The 20,717-nt window shown below is 37.4% G+C and overlaps 1 protein-coding gene across 1 annotated transcript in view; it reads right to left on the reverse strand.

The window, feature by feature from the left end:
* The window catches only part of PRKCE (protein kinase C epsilon), a 279,185-nt gene that overhangs the window by 15,495 nt on the left and 242,973 nt on the right, over nt 1-20,717 (reverse strand). Inside the window, exons 12-14 of the mRNA XM_056487832.1 lie at nt 12,379-12,517; nt 9,966-10,154; nt 5,596-5,742 (exon numbers count right to left, since the gene is read on the reverse strand). Of these exons, the coding sequence (XP_056343807.1) occupies nt 5,596-5,742; nt 9,966-10,154; nt 12,379-12,517 (475 nt within the window). The remainder of the gene's footprint in view (nt 1-5,595; nt 5,743-9,965; nt 10,155-12,378; nt 12,518-20,717) is intronic.

The following is a 20,717-nucleotide window of genomic DNA, read 5'->3' on the forward strand; positions in this document are numbered from 1 at the left end:
GACTTCCAATACTCAAAAGGGGCTTCAAAGAAAGAAGACAAACTTTTTATTAGTTCCTGTGGCCATAGCACAAGGGGTAATAGTTTTAAACTGAAAGAAAATAGATATAGGAAAGATATATAAATATATATAGGAAAGAAATGGCTTACAATGAGGACAGTGAAACACTGAACAGGTTGCTCAGATTGGTGAGAGATACCCAATTCCTGGAAATCTCCAAGGACAGCCTGGAGATGGTTTTGATCAACCTGATATGGTTGATTAGGATTGCTGCAGAGGGGCTGGACTACATGACTTTTAAAGGTCCTTTCAAACCCACATTATTCTATGATTCTATTAAATTGATGCTCATATGAGGCAACCACTGACTTCAGCCAAATGAGTAACAAATTTGGGGCAGTGATTTTCCTCCATCCCTGGCAAGAGGGACTGTGACACTGCACATCTTTTTGCCACTTGTGCACTTGTTCCTGGGCCTCTCTGGCTGATGTTACTGAGATGTCAGCAGGCCACAGGTTTACTCTGGAAAACCTACAGTTGGCCAGCTGTGCTCTCAGAAATGGCACAAAGAATTCCTTGCAGGGAACTATAACAATATAAAATAATCAATACACATCAAAGTCAAAGCAGTAATCTGCTTCAGTGACTGTTTTTAATGCACAGTTTGTATTTGGTATGGATAGACAGAATCATCCCATCATGCCACTAAGCAGGATCTACCACACTTACCACCACATCAATAATTTAGGTAAGAAATTGATTTACTGCACCCTTGTTTTAATTTTTAAGATGGCAAATGCAGTTTGAAAATGGAAATAATCAACTCAACCAAGCCAGGAAAACAGCCATAGAAACAAAGATGGGGAGCAGAGAATCACTGAATGTTGCCAAGTTCTTTGTGGTTTTTGGGCAATAAACCGTGTTGCAAATCAGAGCCTGGTCTTATGGCTACTGATCATGGAAATTGCATTCTCCAAATGGAATAAAATTCCAGGAAGAATACCTGTGAAAAAATAGCTGAACAGAGGAATCAAACGCCTTAAAGGGTTTCCTGTCTCACAAGAGTTGCTCTGGAGAAAAGATATCTGTCTGCACTAAAATGGTACTTATTGCATATGCAATTGAATATTCATGACTGCATTCAGGGAAGAATAATATTATTCAGAAATTTTCAAGACAGGCTGTGAAGCACTAAGGATTAGGTTCTAAGAACCATAAAAATGATCTTCAAAAGACACTGCAAAGTCACTGGAGCTTAGATGTAACCAGTATCTTCTGCCTAGGTGCTCAAAAGTTTGCTTGATTTCTAATGAGCTTGATTTCCAGAGCTATGACTTTTTTTCTACACTAGCTTAACATTTAGAATAGCTCTACATGGAACAAATTCTCAGCATAATAAACCACAGTGTATCTATACACACATATATATGTGTAAAGTAATTTTTCCACTGAAAAGCCTCATGATCCTAGATTTGTGAGAGGAAGAGCTGGCAGATAACATGCATAACAGGACAGAGCCTCAGTGAATTTTAATCCCTCTGTATTCTCTATTCCTAGTCATTAACTGCAGAAGCAAAGACCCCTCACAGCAGGTTTCAGTGCCACCAGATCTGCTTCCATTCTCTCTACCTAGGACAGCCTAGGGTGACACTTCTGTCACTGTTTAGAAATCTGAACCTCAGCTATTTGTATGAGTCCTCTGTTCGGGGCACTCTTGCAAGCCTTCAAAAAAACAGTCAGTTTTTCAAAATCCTTTTGGCAATTTTCACTCTAATGCTGGACAGAGGAAGAAATTTCAGCTTCCAAAGCATCATTAGAATAATCAAATCATGTACAAACTAGAAAGACATTCGTGCTATATTTCTGGTATAATAAGGAACATAATTACATCCATCCACTGTGTGAATGACATTTAAAAAAACAACCAAAAAACAAACCAACAACAACAACAAAACAAAACCTTCAAAAGTCTGGCTAATAAATAGCCATGCAGTTTTTTTTCCAAGCCCAGTTGAAAAATGCAGACTTAAGGCTGGCAGAGCTGAAGTGACATACCTGAACCATGGAGAAGCACAGGTCTGACATACATGGAATACAGCTCCTCAGAACACTCATTATGGCACAGAAAGGATGGTAGGCAAGAGAAAAGCAAGCCAGCTGTGCTAATCAAGGAGCTCACGTGCTTTGGGGAGAGTGAGGCAGAACAGAAGCAAGGCTTTTCCCACAGTAGCACCTCCATGACCTCCCTTGGCAGATTATTCCATTGTCTGATGGGACCTCAGTGTTTGACCATCTTCCCTAAAGACTTTACTTGCTCAGTGTCATTGCTTTTACACTGCCTGGAGCTCATTTGAACACATCTTATGTGTTGTTTTATTTTGAAAGTGTTTATGATATAATCAAAAATATTCCCCCCTTAGTCATCTTAGGTTGTCAGAAAATAGAAGATTACCTGTGTAAATATATTCATTCTTGCATGAGCAGAATTTTGTATGTGCATGCCAAACTCAATTTAAATGCACAGATGATTATATATGCAATGTACAATTTTTTCCCCAACACATATGTACACTCACAAATCACATGCAAGAATGTCTATTTTCTGACTAATAATCTGGCCTCTCTTTTCATAGGTCTTTTCAGAACTAAGCCTTCCTCAACACAAGATTAAAATAATTTTTAAAATCCTGTCTTAACATTACAAGTCACTTTAAAATAATCAACAACCCTTTATTAATCCTAAAAGATGTTAAAAACCATAAAACATTCCAAACACAGGCATTAGTTATGTTTTTTCCATAGTTATTCCACAGCAATGGAATAGTTATGTTTGTTAATCTGAATCAATGAATGTCAAAGCTACACCCACAAGTGAATTTAGAGAAGAGCTCTATATGTAGATTTTAAAGTAGATCTTATTTCATTAGTGTTCACCTTCTTCGCTCTTCTCACAATTTTTCGAAGTGAGTGCAGTCTGGTCTAGCTGGGCAAGTACACAAAATTACCTTTATAGCACTTGAAAATTACTGCCTTAACTTTCTTTGCCATTTCTGAAGTTGAATAATTATATTTCATTCTTGTGATCTTACCCTCCAGCCTAGATCTATATCACATTTTACTTTCCAAGTAATACATCATTCAGTTTTAAGAGGAAAAATAAAAATTTCAGGTATGAACTTACTTAAAGATTGCTATACAATAATAAAATCCAAGCAACTGTAAAATTTATACACTTGTCTTGGTGGATCATAAACATGGATCATAAATATATAAGGTATGCTCAAAGTTATCAGTAAAAGCTGATAGGACCCAGTCACTGGGGAAGATACTTTAGAGAGAGCAGACTGAGAACATGAAAATAATAAGAGATGCCTGTAACACAGAGTACATATTATCTGAATTTACCACTATTAAAAAAAAAAGACTTTAGAAAAAAATCCAAGCATACAGAACTACTAGACTGCAGGAATCAAATCTTGTAGAATAAAGAAAGTTGGTAGACATAATATAGAAAGAAGTAATATGAAAATCCAACATTAGAGAAGTAGCCTGAAGAAAATGAGCAGTAGTATAAATAAAGATGTATAAAATCACCCTAACAATTACAAAGGAGCAAAGAGCTGTCAAATTTCAGACTACTCTGAAATAATCTGCAATCACTGCTACTACTGGAACTAAAGGATTCAACAAAAATACCATTGAGAAAGCAGAAAAGAGGAAAAGGAACAAAACAAGAGGAATTAATGAAATAGGATTGGCTTTACAATATAACTGCAGTAAAATAATTACCAGAAAGGGAAAGAAACCCCATTGAGAAGGCATTTATATCAGCAGTGAATAAAAATACCTGATATATGAAATGCCTCCTAACTTCTGGAGTGGGAGTACTTACAAAAATAATAAAGGCCTCATAAAAATATCTATTGTCAAAGGGACTGTGCATCTTGATCATGAAAAGAAAAGAGCCAATAAACAGACTAGATGAAAGGAGACTGGAAATTAGATGGAGGTATAAAGTGAAAATAATTCTGCAGTAGTTCATCTTGATTTAAAAACAAAATTCTGATGAACACTGAGCAAAACAACAAAAACTACAGCGTGATGAAAGGCCAAATTGTTGTGAAAACAAGAAAAGACCTACACAAATGCAACTCAGCTGAACACAGACTTGTCCAAGTGCAGGTACCTGAGAGCTGTGCAGCTGGCTTGAAAGCTGCTAGCACAGTGCTAGACAGGTTCAGATAGACACTGAAGGAGATAATCTGGGGTTTTCCCTTCCTGCAGCAGTGCAGAGACCTGCACATCAGCTCAGGCACCAGCTGCAGCCTTGCCACCCCTCCAGAGCAGGTAAGGGACTGGCTGCATTGCTCCCAGGAGTGGGGCTGGCTCAGGCCCCCTCCAGCTGGACACATGGCACTGCAAGGTTTCCATTCCCCAGCATTACATTACTCCTGTAATGACTATTACTCCTAGAAAGGTGTTCACAAGGGTTTCCACTCAGAGCTGTAAATCCCTTTGGGCTTTTTCTGCACAGCTACAGAGAGACATTTCCCCAAGAGTGGACTCAGAGGAGCTGCCCCAGATTCCTGTTCAGGATGGTCAGCCCTGCTTTCACCAGCTACACTTGGGGAAATGCATCTCCCTCAACTCAAAGCAAAGGCATTATGTGTAACATACAGCAGTTCTTCACAAACAGAGGGGACTTCGTCACCTCTGACCTTAATTCAGGATTCAGACTTGAGACCTAAGGTTTTTATTTTGTTCATTTGTTTTGCACTTTGGATTTTTAAATACCTTTATAAACTATCTAAAGAAACAAACAAGTACCTTGGCCATATGCACTGGCAAAAGAAGCACTGTAATTAGGAAAGTGTGAAATCAAAAGATGCAAATCAATCTCAGGATTTACCATAAAGTTAGCCTCTTGCACTCTGTAAGCACAAAAATGACTGCATGCATTCTGTGACATTTGGTTAATTGTAAGTATTTTCATCCAGAGGAAAACCAGAATAAGTAAAATATTTTTGTGTGGCTTTCGTACTTTCTGCAGGTGGGGCTGCTCTTAACAGATTTTTGCTACTTTAAAATAGAAATACTTGGTTATTTCCAAGAAAATGTTACTACATAAATTTATCTAATCATAAAGTGTATTTCTTTCCCCCAAGAAGCTGTGTGTCCAAGTTTCTTCACTTAAAATATTATTCCTTATAAATTCTTGTCTGTGTTTTACTAGAAAATCCATCAGTGGCCATCAGCAGCACGGAGCTGTAAATAGTTCACACAGAAAGTATAGACAGTAGATATCAACTGAAATAATCTTTTCTGGCTATGGCATCTTTGAGAACACAGAATATAATTAAAACATTGCCTTGAACTCTCTCATGGTTCATGTGGCTGAACATGAACATTTTTCTGTGCATTAAATTTATTCCTGACACTTACCTTCACAGAAACAGAAACTTCCTCAGTCCCATTTTTATGTTACTATTTCCGCCCTCAAAATACTGCATCGGGGAAATCTCATTTCTCAGCAAAGCCAGCAAGCAGAACTGCCAAAGCAAGTTTTCTCTGAGTGTCATACAAACTGTTACTTACAATCCGAGGTTTGAAGGGTGGCTTGATTTTCCTTTGTTCTAGAAGAACCCAGTCAATCTCCTTGAAAAATGGATGCTGCTTAATGGCATCTTCCCCGTTCTGGGAGGCCACGCAGCCAAGCCGCTTGTTGGGATTTTTTGTCATGAACTGCAGGGTGGGAGGGAGAGGAGGGAAAAGGTAAAACATGAATGGCAATACCTGGAAATCATTTGCTGCTCGATTACACACTCTAATTCTTAAAGCCAAGTTTTTAGAGACAGTTTCCTTTCAGAAGGTTATTTCTTCTGGCCCTCCAGATTTCAGAGGTTTCAGCCAAACTATAAGATTCAAACTGTGAATTTACTGCAGGAAACTCTTTCAGTTTATTGTTGAGATGTCTTGATTTCATCTGACTAAAGATGTGTGGGAGTGCTAATGAAATAGTTTCTCTTTCAGCATATCTAGTTCCAGCTGTAGCCAAAACTACTAAATGAAAGAAAGATGATCTTAAACCCTCCAGAGGCAGAGTGATCAGTACCTGCAGAAAGCTTCCCTTGAGAATGGGAAGTTATGTCATGTCCCCCACGACATAACTTGCACATTCTCTTTCATTTTTGTATATGATTAGTGTCAGCAAGTGATGCTAACTGGCCTCCCATGGTGTGGTAATTTATAAACTTCTCATGTTTCAGCTATTACTGTTCCTGTCGGGAAAAAGCTGTACAAATGGTGTAAGACATTGATATCAACTGATGGCAGGTCATAATTCCTTACCTGATTTTTCTCTGTTAGTTTTCCTTCTTTTATTAGCAATTGCTCTACTTATTTTCTAATTTGTGTGGAAAGAGAATCCTTGCAATTCAAGTAGCAACAAATGCTGCTCTTATACACACAAATACATTACAGAATTAGCTTAATAGCTTTGCTGTAACTTCAGTCATTATATAACATTTTTAAATTTAGAAAAAGTGTACAAAGTAAATAAAATGTAATAATTGTTCAGTGCCTTTTCAACCTATGTATCACATTATAGTACACTTCTGTAGAAAAAAAAAAAAAGTGGAAAAAAACAGATCACTGTAATGCATGCCCTTGTTTTAATATTCCAGTTATTAGGAAAGAAAGCCCTTAGAATGATTTTAGATATCTAGATCATCCACAGAATACCCTTGCTGTCATTTTAAAGGTACAACATAGATCAGCAAGACAATTTTGTCCGTGATTTCTGCCATAAACACACTGCTCTGAGGATGATCCTTCTCTTTGGTCTTGAGTTCAACTGCTCTGCAAGTTCTTCTGCAAGTGGGCAAGTCATATCTAAACTACAGGCAATATTTTCTATGAGCAGGAGAAATAAAGGTTTTGAAAGGATTACTGTGCTTTGCTGAGGTCTCTGGAAAAACCACAAAAGGCATTCCTACATTCCTCTGCTTTATTTCATCTCCAGGACTGGAGCAAGCAGGCCAGGAAGCAGCAGCCACATGTATTGCAGAAACAGAACATGGAAACTACAGGATACACTTTTTGTACCATGTAATCCAGGTATCAAAGAAATAAAATGTGATCCTAGTATCTGCAATATTTTATCTTTGTTTTAAACTGGAGACAGGGAAAGCACCTGGACATGTAATTTTTAAGAAGCCCAGGACATGAAAATGTGACTAGACAATCCAGTTTAGTGCTGTACTTCACAAACTTCATGCAACTTTGAAACAGATGATGAAAAGACAATGTATTTTAATAATGAATAATTAAAAATATCAAATGCATATATGATGAAAAAATACAAAACTTCTAAAGCAGACATTTAATTGCATTAATTTAATCCCTTTCTATTTCTGAAGCAAAAGCTGACATTTATTCCCTGTTTATCAGCAGCATCAGCATTGATGCAACTGTCAGGACAGATACAGCTGTTAACTGCACTCTGCTGAAGAGATGGTTGCAAATGGAGCTGACAGTCATATCCATGAGCCTTTCTATTTTCCCATACTAAGGCAGGAACCTTCTTCTCTGAAAGAGGAAGCATTTTAGGATCAGCATTCCTACTGACTAAGTGATAAAAGGACAAAATGTTGCTTAGGGCCTGAATCAAGGATCATTTGGCTCCCCAAATTTTGCTTCTTGAAATAAATCAGCTTAAAAACAGAGTTCTGCTTCTGTAGCCACAGACTGCCATCCCAGTACACAGGGAACACACACTGTAGAGACAACATCTCTCCATTGCTTAGGAAGAAGCAGAGAGCCAATTTCAATGAGGAATTGTTTTCCTTACTACACAGGAAAGAATTTAAATAGCAATTCCTGTCAATTCACAGAAACAGGTCTAATAAGATGTGTGGATTTTCATGGGATAAGCAACAGGCTGTCTTGTAATAATGAGCTTTAATATCATCCTCACTGTTTTGTTGGAAATAACAGGAAAATTCTTTCTTCAGAAAATAGGAAAACATTGTTACTTAATAAAAGAGAATGTCTTCTTATTAAACTTTCTTTACATGGTGTTTGAAGGTGTGTAAAAATACACAGTTTCAAAAGAATAAAACTCATGTCTCAAAGCACAATGTGAGGAAATGAAGTGTTCCAAAGTTAATCCCTTGCTACCATTCAGCACTAAAATACACAGATGCCTCTTTCTTCCCTCTGTTTTTCCTGTTCTTTATATGGACAAGTATCAGATGAAGAACACAAATTTCAAGCAGGTTCCATACCATAGATCTGTAGGCAGCAGGTTGCTAATCAGAAGGAAATTTGTTTTATTTGTGGTTTAAATTGCCACAGCTCCATTAAATTCTATCAACTGATGCCTAAAAGGCTATGACTACAGCAAGATACAAATCACCATTCCTACTACCAAAATGCAGGTCCATTCTGTAGAAAAGTCAGCTTTAAAAGAAAGTCCCATGGTCTACAATAAAAATCAGATGTAGGAATGAAAACTGACAACAACTCTTCCTTTACAATGTGCCAAAATAACCCTTGAGCCCTGGATATAAGCCTGAACTCTGCAGCTCAAGTCCATTTATTTTAATTGCTGAAGTAAAATAATCAAAGGGTCTGGAAACAGAAATGGATACATGAAAGTATCATATGAACTAACAAGAAGTAGTCAGAAAGCTATTTGGGAGAGAAGGGAGAAAAGTATTAATAAGTTACTACCAGCAGAAAAAATCTTCCATGTTCTCACTACAGTGAATGCAGCATGAGAGATACTCCAGCAAACATTTCTAAAACGTGAACTTTGACTTCTGCTTTGAATCATTGCTAGAGCATCTCTCTTGCTCACCTAGAAGGAGCCTGCAGACATTATCATTAAAAGGTCAAGATGAGAATTTCTGCAGAATGTGCTGACAGCTGGTGTTAAAATCACAATTTGTTTATGTTTTATATAGAATTTCAAAATAACCCTTATGAAGATCTCTGCAGGATTTTATACTATTAGCTGCCTTCTTAATTGAAAGTCTCCCTTATTCCAGATGCTGAAACTAAAATACATGAAAAGACATAAATTTTCCAGTTTCAAAGATGGTGAAAAAATGGAGTAAATAAAAACTAAGTTATTTTTTTAAGCCAAAAATCCTCTTTGGGTTTTCAAACTATGGAGATTGGCACACTGCTTAAAAGCTTGTTTTGCTTTTAAGTTTAGGACAATACTAGCACAGAAGAAAGAATTTAAGTCAGTGTCATAGTAATGAATGACCTTATAAACCTGACTTTATAAAAATATATATTTTCTTATGTGTATTTATTTATATTCTGACTTAAAGTCTAAAAACTGAATTTGCCCAGTAGCACATTTAGTAGCTGATTTAAAGAATCGTGGCACTTGGTGACACAAGTTGCTGTCAAGTCACCACTCACACTGAAAAATCCCAACGAGAACAGAAAAAATGACACTTAAGTAAGGCTGCCTATCATGTGAACTATAAAATAGAACATGCAGCTGTAAATAAAGGGCTTTCAACCCTTCTTGATGACAGGGGAAGAGAGGCAAAGGACAGGAAATTTTGTAAGCGGGTTAAATACAAAACATTGTTTCTTTAATTACGGAGTGCTTCTCCCACTGGTGATGGGAGCAGGCGGTATAAAGTGTCAAAGTGATAGCACAGCTCTAGCTGCTCGGGTTTTCCCTGAAACATGAGCCTGCAGGACACAGATTTATACAGTGTACAACTGCGTGGAACACAAACATTCTGTTCCTTTCCCACAAGCAGTGTAATTTATCCCAGGCCCCATTATCCTAATAGTGGCACTCTGAACTGTGCTTGAACTCCCAGTGGTGACTGCTCTCAACAACTTTCAGCAAATTCAGTTCTAATCAAGGGAAAAAAACCCAACAAACCAACCCCCCAAAAACCCATGAGGAGGAAAGCAAGTAATGGAAGACTCACTGCTTTTAAAATGCTGACAGCTTCTTTACTGAGCCAGACTGGATACAACACATCATCATGAAGGATGGATTCAAAGAGATCATCTTCATTGTCAGCTTCAAAGGGGGGTTGTCCAGCCATCATTTCGTACATGAGAACACCCAGAGCCCACCAGTCCACAGATGGACCATATTCTAGCTCCTGGAGGATCTAGCATAGAAAAAGAGATTGCATTGAAGAGACAAGTGAGACAACTGGCTCACCTCACATTTGTTTCAACATGATACAGCCCTTCTATGCCCAGTGCCTAAGCAGGACAGAAGCACACACTGGTTTCAGTACCCATGCAATTTGCACTGACACAGCTAAGTGTCAATGAGATGTTGTTCTCAGAAGTACTGACAGAGTTTATCAGTCCCCTGAGTAAATGAGTTTTGCTTGTGAGCAAAAGAGCTGCATATCCTTCCAAGCTGTTTAAAGCAGGTCACACTATAGGGGAAAAAAACTCACATATACAAAACAGACTGGTGGAAAATGTGAAACATTTCCTTGTCTCTATCTCGAACAAAACAAAATACCAGCTTCTATAGCTGCACAGAGATCATCTGAGAGATTTATTCTTGTCCTTTAGGTAGGGCTGAAGGAAGCCAAAAGCATTTGTGTTCAAGTTCCTTTTATAGCATTAAACCACTGTACAATACATGGCTGTAGAACTTACTTTAATTGCAATTGCTTTCAGGAAAAACTGGCTACAACTTCTCATGTGGCACAATTTCAACCTTTTAGCAAAAACCTTAGCAGCAATAATAGGTTAGCACCATGGAGTTTTACAGCAGCACTTGGTGTTACAGAGCTACTGTTGTACCAGGAACAAGTTTAATTCTTCTCTCCTTTTCACTGGGAAGAAGCTGCAGTTTGGCTGCATCAGTTCAGGATGACAGGGAACCAGGGAAAGGGGAGTGTGTGCCTGCTTAAGGTGAAGCTGGCTGCCTTAAAATGACTTGGAATGGCAACAAATCCACTCACTCCTTACACAACACTTAACAGTGCAGTGAGAAATCCACTGCTGGACTGCTTGGGCTTATAGTGTTGTAGTTGGGAATCAAGACCAATAAAAAAACAAATTCAGTCTTAACATAAAAACAGAAATGAGTTTAACGTTTGGATGCACAGGTCTGGATCCCAATCACATTCTTCACTGAAAGAAAATTTGATTTTAGATACACCATTGTATACTTTTCAAGTGTTCTGGACACTCTTTGGAAATCAGATAGTGCTAAAGAAAAGGAAATTAAAACATATCACCGTGGTGCAAGAGAAATGGAAGCAGGAGCTAAACTTCTGCAATTGAGATGACAAATTGGAAGCCTCAGTAAAAGTTCCTGGGTTCTTATTATTGCTTTATTTTTAATAATAATTTTCAAAGATTTTGTCAAAGGACTCAATTAGTATACTGAATCATAAAAAAGTTAATACAAAGCCAAAACTACCACACTGGTATTTATTTTCTTTTAATGCTGGAATACTTTTCAAACTCTGTCAGACATGTACTTATGATAGTTTCAAGATGATTCACACCTTATCAGTTGTGCTACCAAAGTTGGACAGCCATGAACACTAGCAGTATGGATTTATGATTTATTGCCTCTGATGAATAATAAATAACATTTTTCCCCACTGCAAATTTGTGTTTGACGAAAGACAAACCAACAACACTTTTCCATTAAACCTGCACACTGAATCTTCAAGATGCAGAGGTTACTAACTCAACTGAGCAAAGTCTGCCTAGCAGAATTGGTTCATTTTAGTTACTTTGAAATACACCTCATAATATTAAAATCTTGGATATTTAAAAGCCACATGGCTCTCAGCTATTTCTTTTATCCAATGAGCACCTTGAAATGTTGCCAACCACTGTGGCAGCATCTAGATCTAGTTTCCATCTTCCTGTGCAACTCTATGAAGTAGAACAAGCATACTATCTTTCACACACAGATACTTTAAAGAAAGGAAAAATTATATTCCCACAAAGGCTGTAGACAAAAAGACACCAAACACATGGTTTCTTCTGTATGAAATGTTCTTTTAAACCTCACTAAAAAATAAAAACATTTTTATAATTACAAAAGATTACTAAGGTTGCAATACTCAGTTGCATCTAGCACCTTAAAGGTTGCTAAAAATAACGATGCTGAGACAGAAAGAGCAAATTGAGAAGAATAATTTCAGAAAACAAATTCTAGAAAAACCACTGCTATCATCAAGGAATTTGTGAGCAATAGAATAACCATTTTCTGCAAGACTACCTAAGCACAACGGCAGCAGAGTCTAGTCTGCATCTTAAATGTTTTCATCTACATGTAAAGAGTGTCTAAAATCACACAGGTAACAGTCTGATGAATATCTGCACTCTGAGTGTATTGCAAAAAAATACCTCTGGAGCTATATAGTCAGGGGTGCCACAGAACGTCGTGGTGGTCACTCCATTCAGAATCCCTTCTTTGCACATCCCAAAGTCAGCCAGTTTACAGTGGCCTTCTGCATCCAGAAGAATATTGTCCAGTTTCAGGTCCCTGAAATACAAAGGCCTCACATTAAATCAACTCTCAAATTTTGACCATGTGCTCTTGAATTTCATAATAAACTGCAGAATTTGAAAAATAAACAGCACTGAAAAAATGTATCCTGTACATGTGTGCATGAAAAACTGTTAGCAGTTACCAAATAGACCAAGTTAAAGGCAATAAAATAAAGAAACAGGCAATTACAAGCATTTTGCAAGACTAAGCTTTTACTCTCCTTAGCTGCATGAAAAGGAGCTTTTATGTATTCAAGGCAGCATCAGAAAAGTTTGGGAAAGATCACAATTTCTTGTTTCCTGCAGATTTATCATTCTGTCAATGTGAAATAGGTCAATGAAGCCATTCTGTATTTTTTGCTTTAGCACTAAGCAAGGAGTACCAATTTATCCATACTCAAGCATATGGGTTCAGTGAATAGATATTTTCAAACTTGGATTACTTTAAATTTGATTCTTAATGTATAGTAGTGATTCAAAGTTCAGGTTGCAATGAGGGGGATGAAAAACAAAATTCCCATCCTTGGGAGCACTATTTTCTGCAGCTTAAGCCTGCTCAGAAATATTTTCACAGGAATATTTTGCATTCATTGTTAAATCACATATCTTAACAGCTGTTTCTGATCACTTGTACAAATGTCTTTGTGTCAAAACCACACAATTGTCAGCTTATTAAATTGGGTCAGGTCAAAAAAAGGTTGAGAAAAGAATATCCACCTCTCCTGTCTTGCCCTCTGCATATTTTCTAAATATACCATTGATGTTTATTATGTGTTCCAATACAATAAGTTCCAGGTACCATTTAACTTACCTGCCACTTGGCCTAGAATTAATTACAAAAGGAACTGGAAAGTCAGTGCATAAAAGAACTCTCACCCCCCTCCCCCAGTTAAAACCTCTTCATCATGTAGAAGTAATAACACAAACATAAAACAAAGGCAAAAAAAATCCCACTTATATTGCAAGTGTATCAAAACAACACAACATTTAAGTTTTATATTTCTGTCTAGGCTTTTAGGTATCACTGATATATATTAAAGATACATAGTATATAGACATAAAATATATATATATATATAAATACATATCTATATCATATTGTATGTATGAATGCATAGAGAGGTGAGAATCAAGAGCAGAACACATGCCTTTAGGTGAATTTGTCAACACTTTCTGATCAGAATTATTTTTCCTAGAATAATTTGACAAATTTCCTTAGGTTGAATTGATGAAAAAAAAAGATAGTGTGTGTGCAGGCAAGTTCTGAATCAGAGAAGAGGAATAAAATCCATGCCAGCCTCTGTAAAAGATGTGGGGTTTTTCCAAAAATCCTTTATGCCAACAAATATGCCAACCTGAGTGAGGGATGAGAAGTCTTCACCTTACTCAGAGAATTTCTTCCAGAGCAATGTCTCCCTATCAGATCCCAGCCTTCAGAACCACAAGCACCAAACATGGTGGAAGAATTTATGCACATTCATTGATTAAACAGCCCTTCAAAGGCTGCAGGATGCTGAGTTTTTGTAGAAATGTCCAAGGCTACAGTATGCTGGGATTTACCCAGAAATGTTCTTTTCTGCCTCTCACACCAATCTCAGTAGATGGATTTTAGTTTGTTTTTTTTTCTTTTGACAATTGTTAAATATTTTTTTAACATGCTGGCCCATATATTCCTCAAGCAGATACACATGCCAACATAAAAATCAGCTATTTCTGGGACACAGTGGACTTGCTGCTTAAAGTCTGCATAATCATTGCACATCTGCAATGATCCATCCACAAATCAGGATACTGGGAGGCACTGGAGGGCTTACTGAGCATGTAGAGATAGGTTGTGTTATGTGCACCTTACAGAGTGGTTTGTGTGTGTGAAAGAAATAGCACAACAAAGTCATATTTACCTCAGGAACAGTAAAACCTCTATCTCCTACATAAACCAGCTTTGTCAGATATGGTTTATGTGGCTGAAGTTACTCTGGCTGTAGAAATGTTCGTTGCAAGCAATATCCCCTACATCACACTTTGCTACCTCTGGATCAGCTACACTTCTCTTGCAGGTCCTCAGTGGTCACCCACGTTTGGTCCCTTGGAGCAGACCATATATTTTATCATTCCTTAAGGTCATTGATTTCAGCAGCTCCTAAACAATCCAAGACCCAGCTGGCTGCAACATAACCCCCTACATAAAACCATTTAAACCCTCAAGGAACCATCCTTTCCTACCTCTGGAAAGTGACTTGGAAGAATTGTCCAACATAATGCCAGGGCAAACAGATATCCAAAGTTCTGAGTCCCCTCCACAAGAAGTCAAAGCAATAGAACAAAGCACCCTGTTTCAAAAACCATGTACTTTCCCAAAACTGCTCCTTCAGTGAATTGCAAGTGCTACAATAAAAAGACCTGCATTCAAACAGGACTATTGGAACACCAAATAGAATGTGACCATCAGGGTAAGGCTCTTGCAGATTGAAGAAGGAAACAAGACTGTAGCTGTAGCTTTTAACCTTCCAAGTACACTCTTATCTTGGATGTTCCTTAACTAAGGAAGAATACAAGCTATATTTCAAGAAGTCAAGATGTTCAGATAAAGAAATCAAAGTATAATTATATTTGATGTAATCTTGGAACCCAACTTAAAGCCACCATCACAACAGACTGTTAGAAAGAAGATCATAATACACATAATTATGATAAGAACAGCAGAAATTCGAGAAGCTGCTTAGAAAAATGGATCCACCTTCATTAAGTGTTTTCAGCATTGTTTATCAGAAGACTCTTACATTATATCTTAACTCTGATTGCAGGACTTCCCCATGCAGGTAGGTGAGACACTGGAGCTGCTAGGAGCTAAATTTATTTAGCTTTCATTTAATGCCACCCACATGGTAGCCATGGATTTGAATGGAGATTCAGTCAATAATCTAAGAAACTCCTAAGCTAAGGAAAACCTCAACAGCAATAAAACACCAACAGTAAGGCACTGCATAATGGATAAGGATGATATACCATTCTCTTTATTTCCTTAAGGATTTATATAAGACACAGAAATTAGCAATAAAAATTTAACTTGACAGTGGAAAAACAGAACAAACAAACTGAGCCAAGAGAAAACTAGGAAGAGTCTAATTATTAAATTCTCACTACCTGTAAAGAATGACAATGAAATTGTAAGCCTATCTGTAAAAGCACAAGTTAAATTAACTTCTTTACCATTTACCAAACTATAATCTTACTTGACAGAAGAAAAACATCTGGGATCCCTTTATCAAGCCAAAACAGTGCAGTGAAGCCTACAAGCCTCTTCAAAACTCTATTGAAGGCACTGAGGGCATCAGCTTAATTCCTCACGCAATAATGAAATATAATACCAGTAGATTTGTGCTATCACAAAGTGCACCAGAGTTTCAAAAGAAATTTGGAAGAGGCTTAAACAACAGCAGTATGACTCCCATCAAAGTACATATGGGAGGTTAAAAGGTAAGCTGGGAGTCTGCCAAAGTGCCAAATTCATATCTAGCCCACAAGATTATCATAGTCCATAAAAGTGCTTGCACCAAAAATCATTCTGTCAATTTATAGTTGCCAGATTAAAATAAAATAAGCCAGGGAAAAACCTCCCCAAACCAAGAAACTTCACCAAATCCCTCTAATCCTGCAACCTTGGAAAAAGAAATCTTAGTTAACTAAATAAATATGAGAGTAGACATAGATAATGTGCTATTTTACACCTCACAGGAAAAAAAAACCCAACAACCAAAACATACAGAGAAAAGGAAACAAATGAAAAAGTAAAAGAAAAAGTAAGAGTTGTCAGGGAAGCTTGTTCTTCCAGAGCAGCAGTCTCACTGAAAAAAATTAAAAATGTTAACTTTTAGACCCATGTTTCCCCATAACTATTGCAAGAAACAGCCAGCTCTCCTACTCCTTCATAAGTACAGTACACAGCCATATCTGGAATGTAAAATAATCATCTGTACAGATTGTTCCATTCTGATCCATTCTGTCTTTTATTTGTTTCCTGGATTTAGTGCCAGTTGTCTACCTCTGAATCAGAACATACTAAATAATACAGTGTCAGATAGCTCAATGACAAAGGTCTATTAAATTCTTCTTTTTCTCATTTGTATTCTCATTTTGCATGCTCTTTGTAGCAAGTAAGAAAGTAATCTGTGTCTGACAAAATGAGTTCCTACAACCTGAGTAATTAATTACATGCAATTGCAAACAACCTAACCAGTTAAGCCAGGAGAGTGCTCAGATTTCTTGAATGCAGCAATGCTACATTAAGCTGTTTCTCTCCTTTGTTTTTTTGCCAAGATACTTTTTAGAGTCACTTCAGTTGACTTGAGAAGTCATTGGATGAAATGTTGTGGGTTGGTGGTTTTTTTTCCTTTTCTTTTTTTTTTTTGGAGGCAGGGCATGTTTTGTTCTGAGAAAGCTTTAAACAGAAATTTAAGCCTTGGTCCCTACTTCTGCATACCTGCCAGCATCACAGTCACCTCAGAAGCTGGAATGATTGGCAGTATCTCAAGAAAGAATCAGGATTATGAGTTAGGTTTGTGCAAGTTGGAACAGAAGAGCAGGCTGACTACAGGTAACCTGTACAAAAACTCTGTAGCTCATTCCTTCCTCCACACGCCAGTGCCATGAGACACTGAGTGCCCTGGCTTCCCCCAAAGGCTCAGAGCATGAGTATTTCATGGGACTGGGCTCCTAAAGTCCAAATCCCACCAGCAGCCAGAGAAAAAAGCATCTTGTGTAAGTGGCACAGGTGTCATTTAGACAACACACAATTTTCTTGTTGGAAGTAAGGCAGTTAAACAATCAAGATGGGTTTGGACCAGTAAAATCAGAAAGTCTGCCAAACATTAGTAAGAATAGTCTTTCAACATAGTAAACAGCAGTGATTAAATAAATACATATTTGAAGAACAAGATCAAGCAGCTGAGAAATATGATCACAAGCTGGCAAACAACCACTTTACAGTGGCCACTTTGCCACTTCTACTCTGACTGTTGATTGAAGCATAATAATTATTATGTACAAATAACAACATTGGAAGGGGGAATATTTATTTGTAAGGTAAAAGTTAAATTAAGGACTGTACCTTACTAAACATCTATAGAACATCAACATTCAGAAAGATTTGAAAGTAACAAAACTGTAAAGTATGGAACTACTGAACAACCACTTTTTTTGGTAACTTTCAACTGCAATAAACGCTTTCAATAGTGTATTTGAAACCACTGCCATTGTTCCCCTGCATGGGAAAATCACATCCTCTCTGCAGGCTTTAAATAGACAAACTGTTCACACAAGAAACCACAGAAGGTAAAAAGGAAACTTCGTACAACAACATGGAAAACCATCAGAATCATTCCCTAGTTACTGAAGACTGAAGACAATAATAACTGAAGGCAATATGATCATCATAGCAATTAGAATTTCAACAAGATTATTTTTTTTAATCTGTTTAATTAAGGCAAGACTTCTACATTCTTAGAATTACTTTCTTAGTTACTCAGTGATATCCAAGTTGCTTTTGAGACAAAGATGCTCACCTACAACATCCCCTGTAGGTCTCTCGTGTACCCAGCACAAATTTCCTCTTTGGTGTCCTTAAAATACTGATAATTAATGTATTAGGTTACAATTCTAACCAAGATGAAATTATATATGGAACTAATCAGAAAACATAAAGGAAAGTCAACAATTTAAAAGTTCTGATGTTAGCTTCTTTAGTGATTAGATCTCACCAACTTAAACTCATTTTCCATACATAAACAGAACAGAACAGATATATTAGGGGATTGTACTTGCAGAATGGATTCTTTTGTTGCTCTAAGTATTTTAGTCACAATCCATCAGCAACCCTCTGCAACAGATCAGCGATAAATGGGAAAATTCAAACATACATACTAAGAAAACACACACTAAAAATATTTTTTTTTCCCATTTGAAAACCTCTGAGGGCAAGAAGGAGCCCATACTTTCTGAGGTTACTGAGCATAAATAGGCAATAATTGCAGTGACATTGGATATTAGGTTCTACCAGTGACCTCCCTTATCTATGTATTGAAAAATAGGGAGCACACTGGACTGTTCACATTTGTGAGTGAATTCATGACAGTAGAGCAGTTTGTGTTAGCAGAGAGGAAGTAAGGGGCTACCTGAGTGAGACTAACAGTGAGAAGAGGTTAGGCTGCTTACATTTTGTAACATATCTCAGCTTCACCTGTGATTAACTGAAAGTCTTGGAATTTCTCTGCTTTATTTTTATGTTGATCCATTAAGCAATTACTGAATTTATGATACACAGTTTTTGTCACCCTTATATTAATTGATAACATCAAAGAATAAATATAATATAAAACACAAACAGTGTAGTAGAGTAGCAGTCAGTAATATACAGAAAAATCTGCCGTGCAGACTTTTTTGAAAACTGCTACTTTCCAGTGTCAAGTTTGGAATAAAGTGAATCCACCTTATTCTGATGTGTATCAATGTGCATAATTGCTATTGGCAGATGAATTACTACCACAGACTTGGTTTTAAATAAAGCCAGAGATACTATAATTCATTTTAATCTAAGAAAACAGTGATAGTTCAGACAGCAGGCTAGACATAAATGTGAAGTGTTGACTTTTAATGTGACCATAGTGACGTTCTCTTGTCAGGCATGCTCACTTTAAAAAACACATACCTTTAATTTTCATATATAACACAACATCCACCATCCTGCCATTTACACAAACGATTTCTGGACTAAGGGGTGGCAGAGATGGGAGGAGGGATGTAGAAGAAGGCAGTTTGCTCTCTACCACCAAAGACATCAGAGGGAGATAAACACATGATCACTGTCTATGGCTCTGTAAGCCCTTCAAAACAAAAGTGAGGCTTGCAGATATAGAACATCACCTCTCCAGCAGTGCCCACCACTGAGAAACCTTCCAGGTCAGCAAGGTCCCAAAAGAGAAAAGAAGGCTGTATGTATTACACGGTCCTGACTCTTTACTGATGTCTTAATGACATATTGAACAAAGGTTTAATGTTCATTTCCAGCAGCTTAAGGAAACCAATTACTTTTATAATAATTGAAAAACATTTTCTTTAAAATAATTTCTTTATATGGCTTTTTACTGGCTTTGACCATAACTTTATTACAATTGTCGGTAGCAGCTTAGGACATTACTGTGCCTGATCTGCTTATCTTATTATGCTGGGTTTCCTTTAAATAATGTGCAGGCAAATAAATACATTGTACTTAACAGCTTTCCTTTGTATGACTTTTCCTTTCTTATTATTTTCACATTTTTATTTGTGAACCCAAGTGAAGTATGTACAAGTTCAAATATGCATTATGTAAAACATTCTCTAAAATTGGCTAAGCACAGAAGGGAGTGGTCTCTATTTCTCTTTCAAGAGAAGGTTGCCTTAGCATTCACATCATGTTACTTTATAAACCTCATCCTTCATGACTCCCACACCTGGGAATGCAACAATTTTTCCATGGGTCTGAGATAGGAATGTGATATAGCACTACAATGCTGCCTCTTGACTTAGCTTACTGCCAAAGACTTGATTTAGGCAAGTTTTTTGTAGGATCCCAGTGGCAACTCCCCATTCCCATAGCCCACAGGCCTGGAATTTTTGTACCAAATAAGACCTGCCACAAATGGACCTGGCTTCATATTAAGCCTATTGCACAGGACAAACAACCTGCCTCAGAAACGAGTTAAACTAGATACCAAACTATTTTCCCATTTTTCCCCTTCTTGAGATTTCACAAACCCTTTGTGTTTCTCTCTGGGTGAAAACACGAACTGTTCAGAGCTTTTTGTGAAAGTAAGGTAAACAGCCCCCAGCCTGGTGTTCCACCCAGGGACTGGGGGCTGAGCTGCCTGCAGGTCCTGGTTCCCCCAACCCTGCAGAGTGTCCCAATGTTAAGGCTTCCTTTGTTCTCACTCTCTCTACATTTTTTTTTCTTACTTTTTACTTGAAAATTTCAGCTGAAAAATTCCTAAGTGGCTCTGCATATTCAGGGTGGGAACAACGGGGTGAAATCTGTCCTAGTGCTAATGATATTTACTGTTTCAGCCTCCAGTACAAAGCCCATGTGTTAAGTCATTGCTAAATATGTAATGTGATAAACCTTGTCCTCACTGACACCTTGGTGATCTCACTGAAGACAAGAG

This window comes from Oenanthe melanoleuca, chromosome 3 (genome assembly GCF_029582105.1).
Source record: "Oenanthe melanoleuca isolate GR-GAL-2019-014 chromosome 3, OMel1.0, whole genome shotgun sequence".
NCBI classification, from domain to species: Eukaryota; Metazoa; Chordata; class Aves; order Passeriformes; family Muscicapidae; genus Oenanthe; species Oenanthe melanoleuca.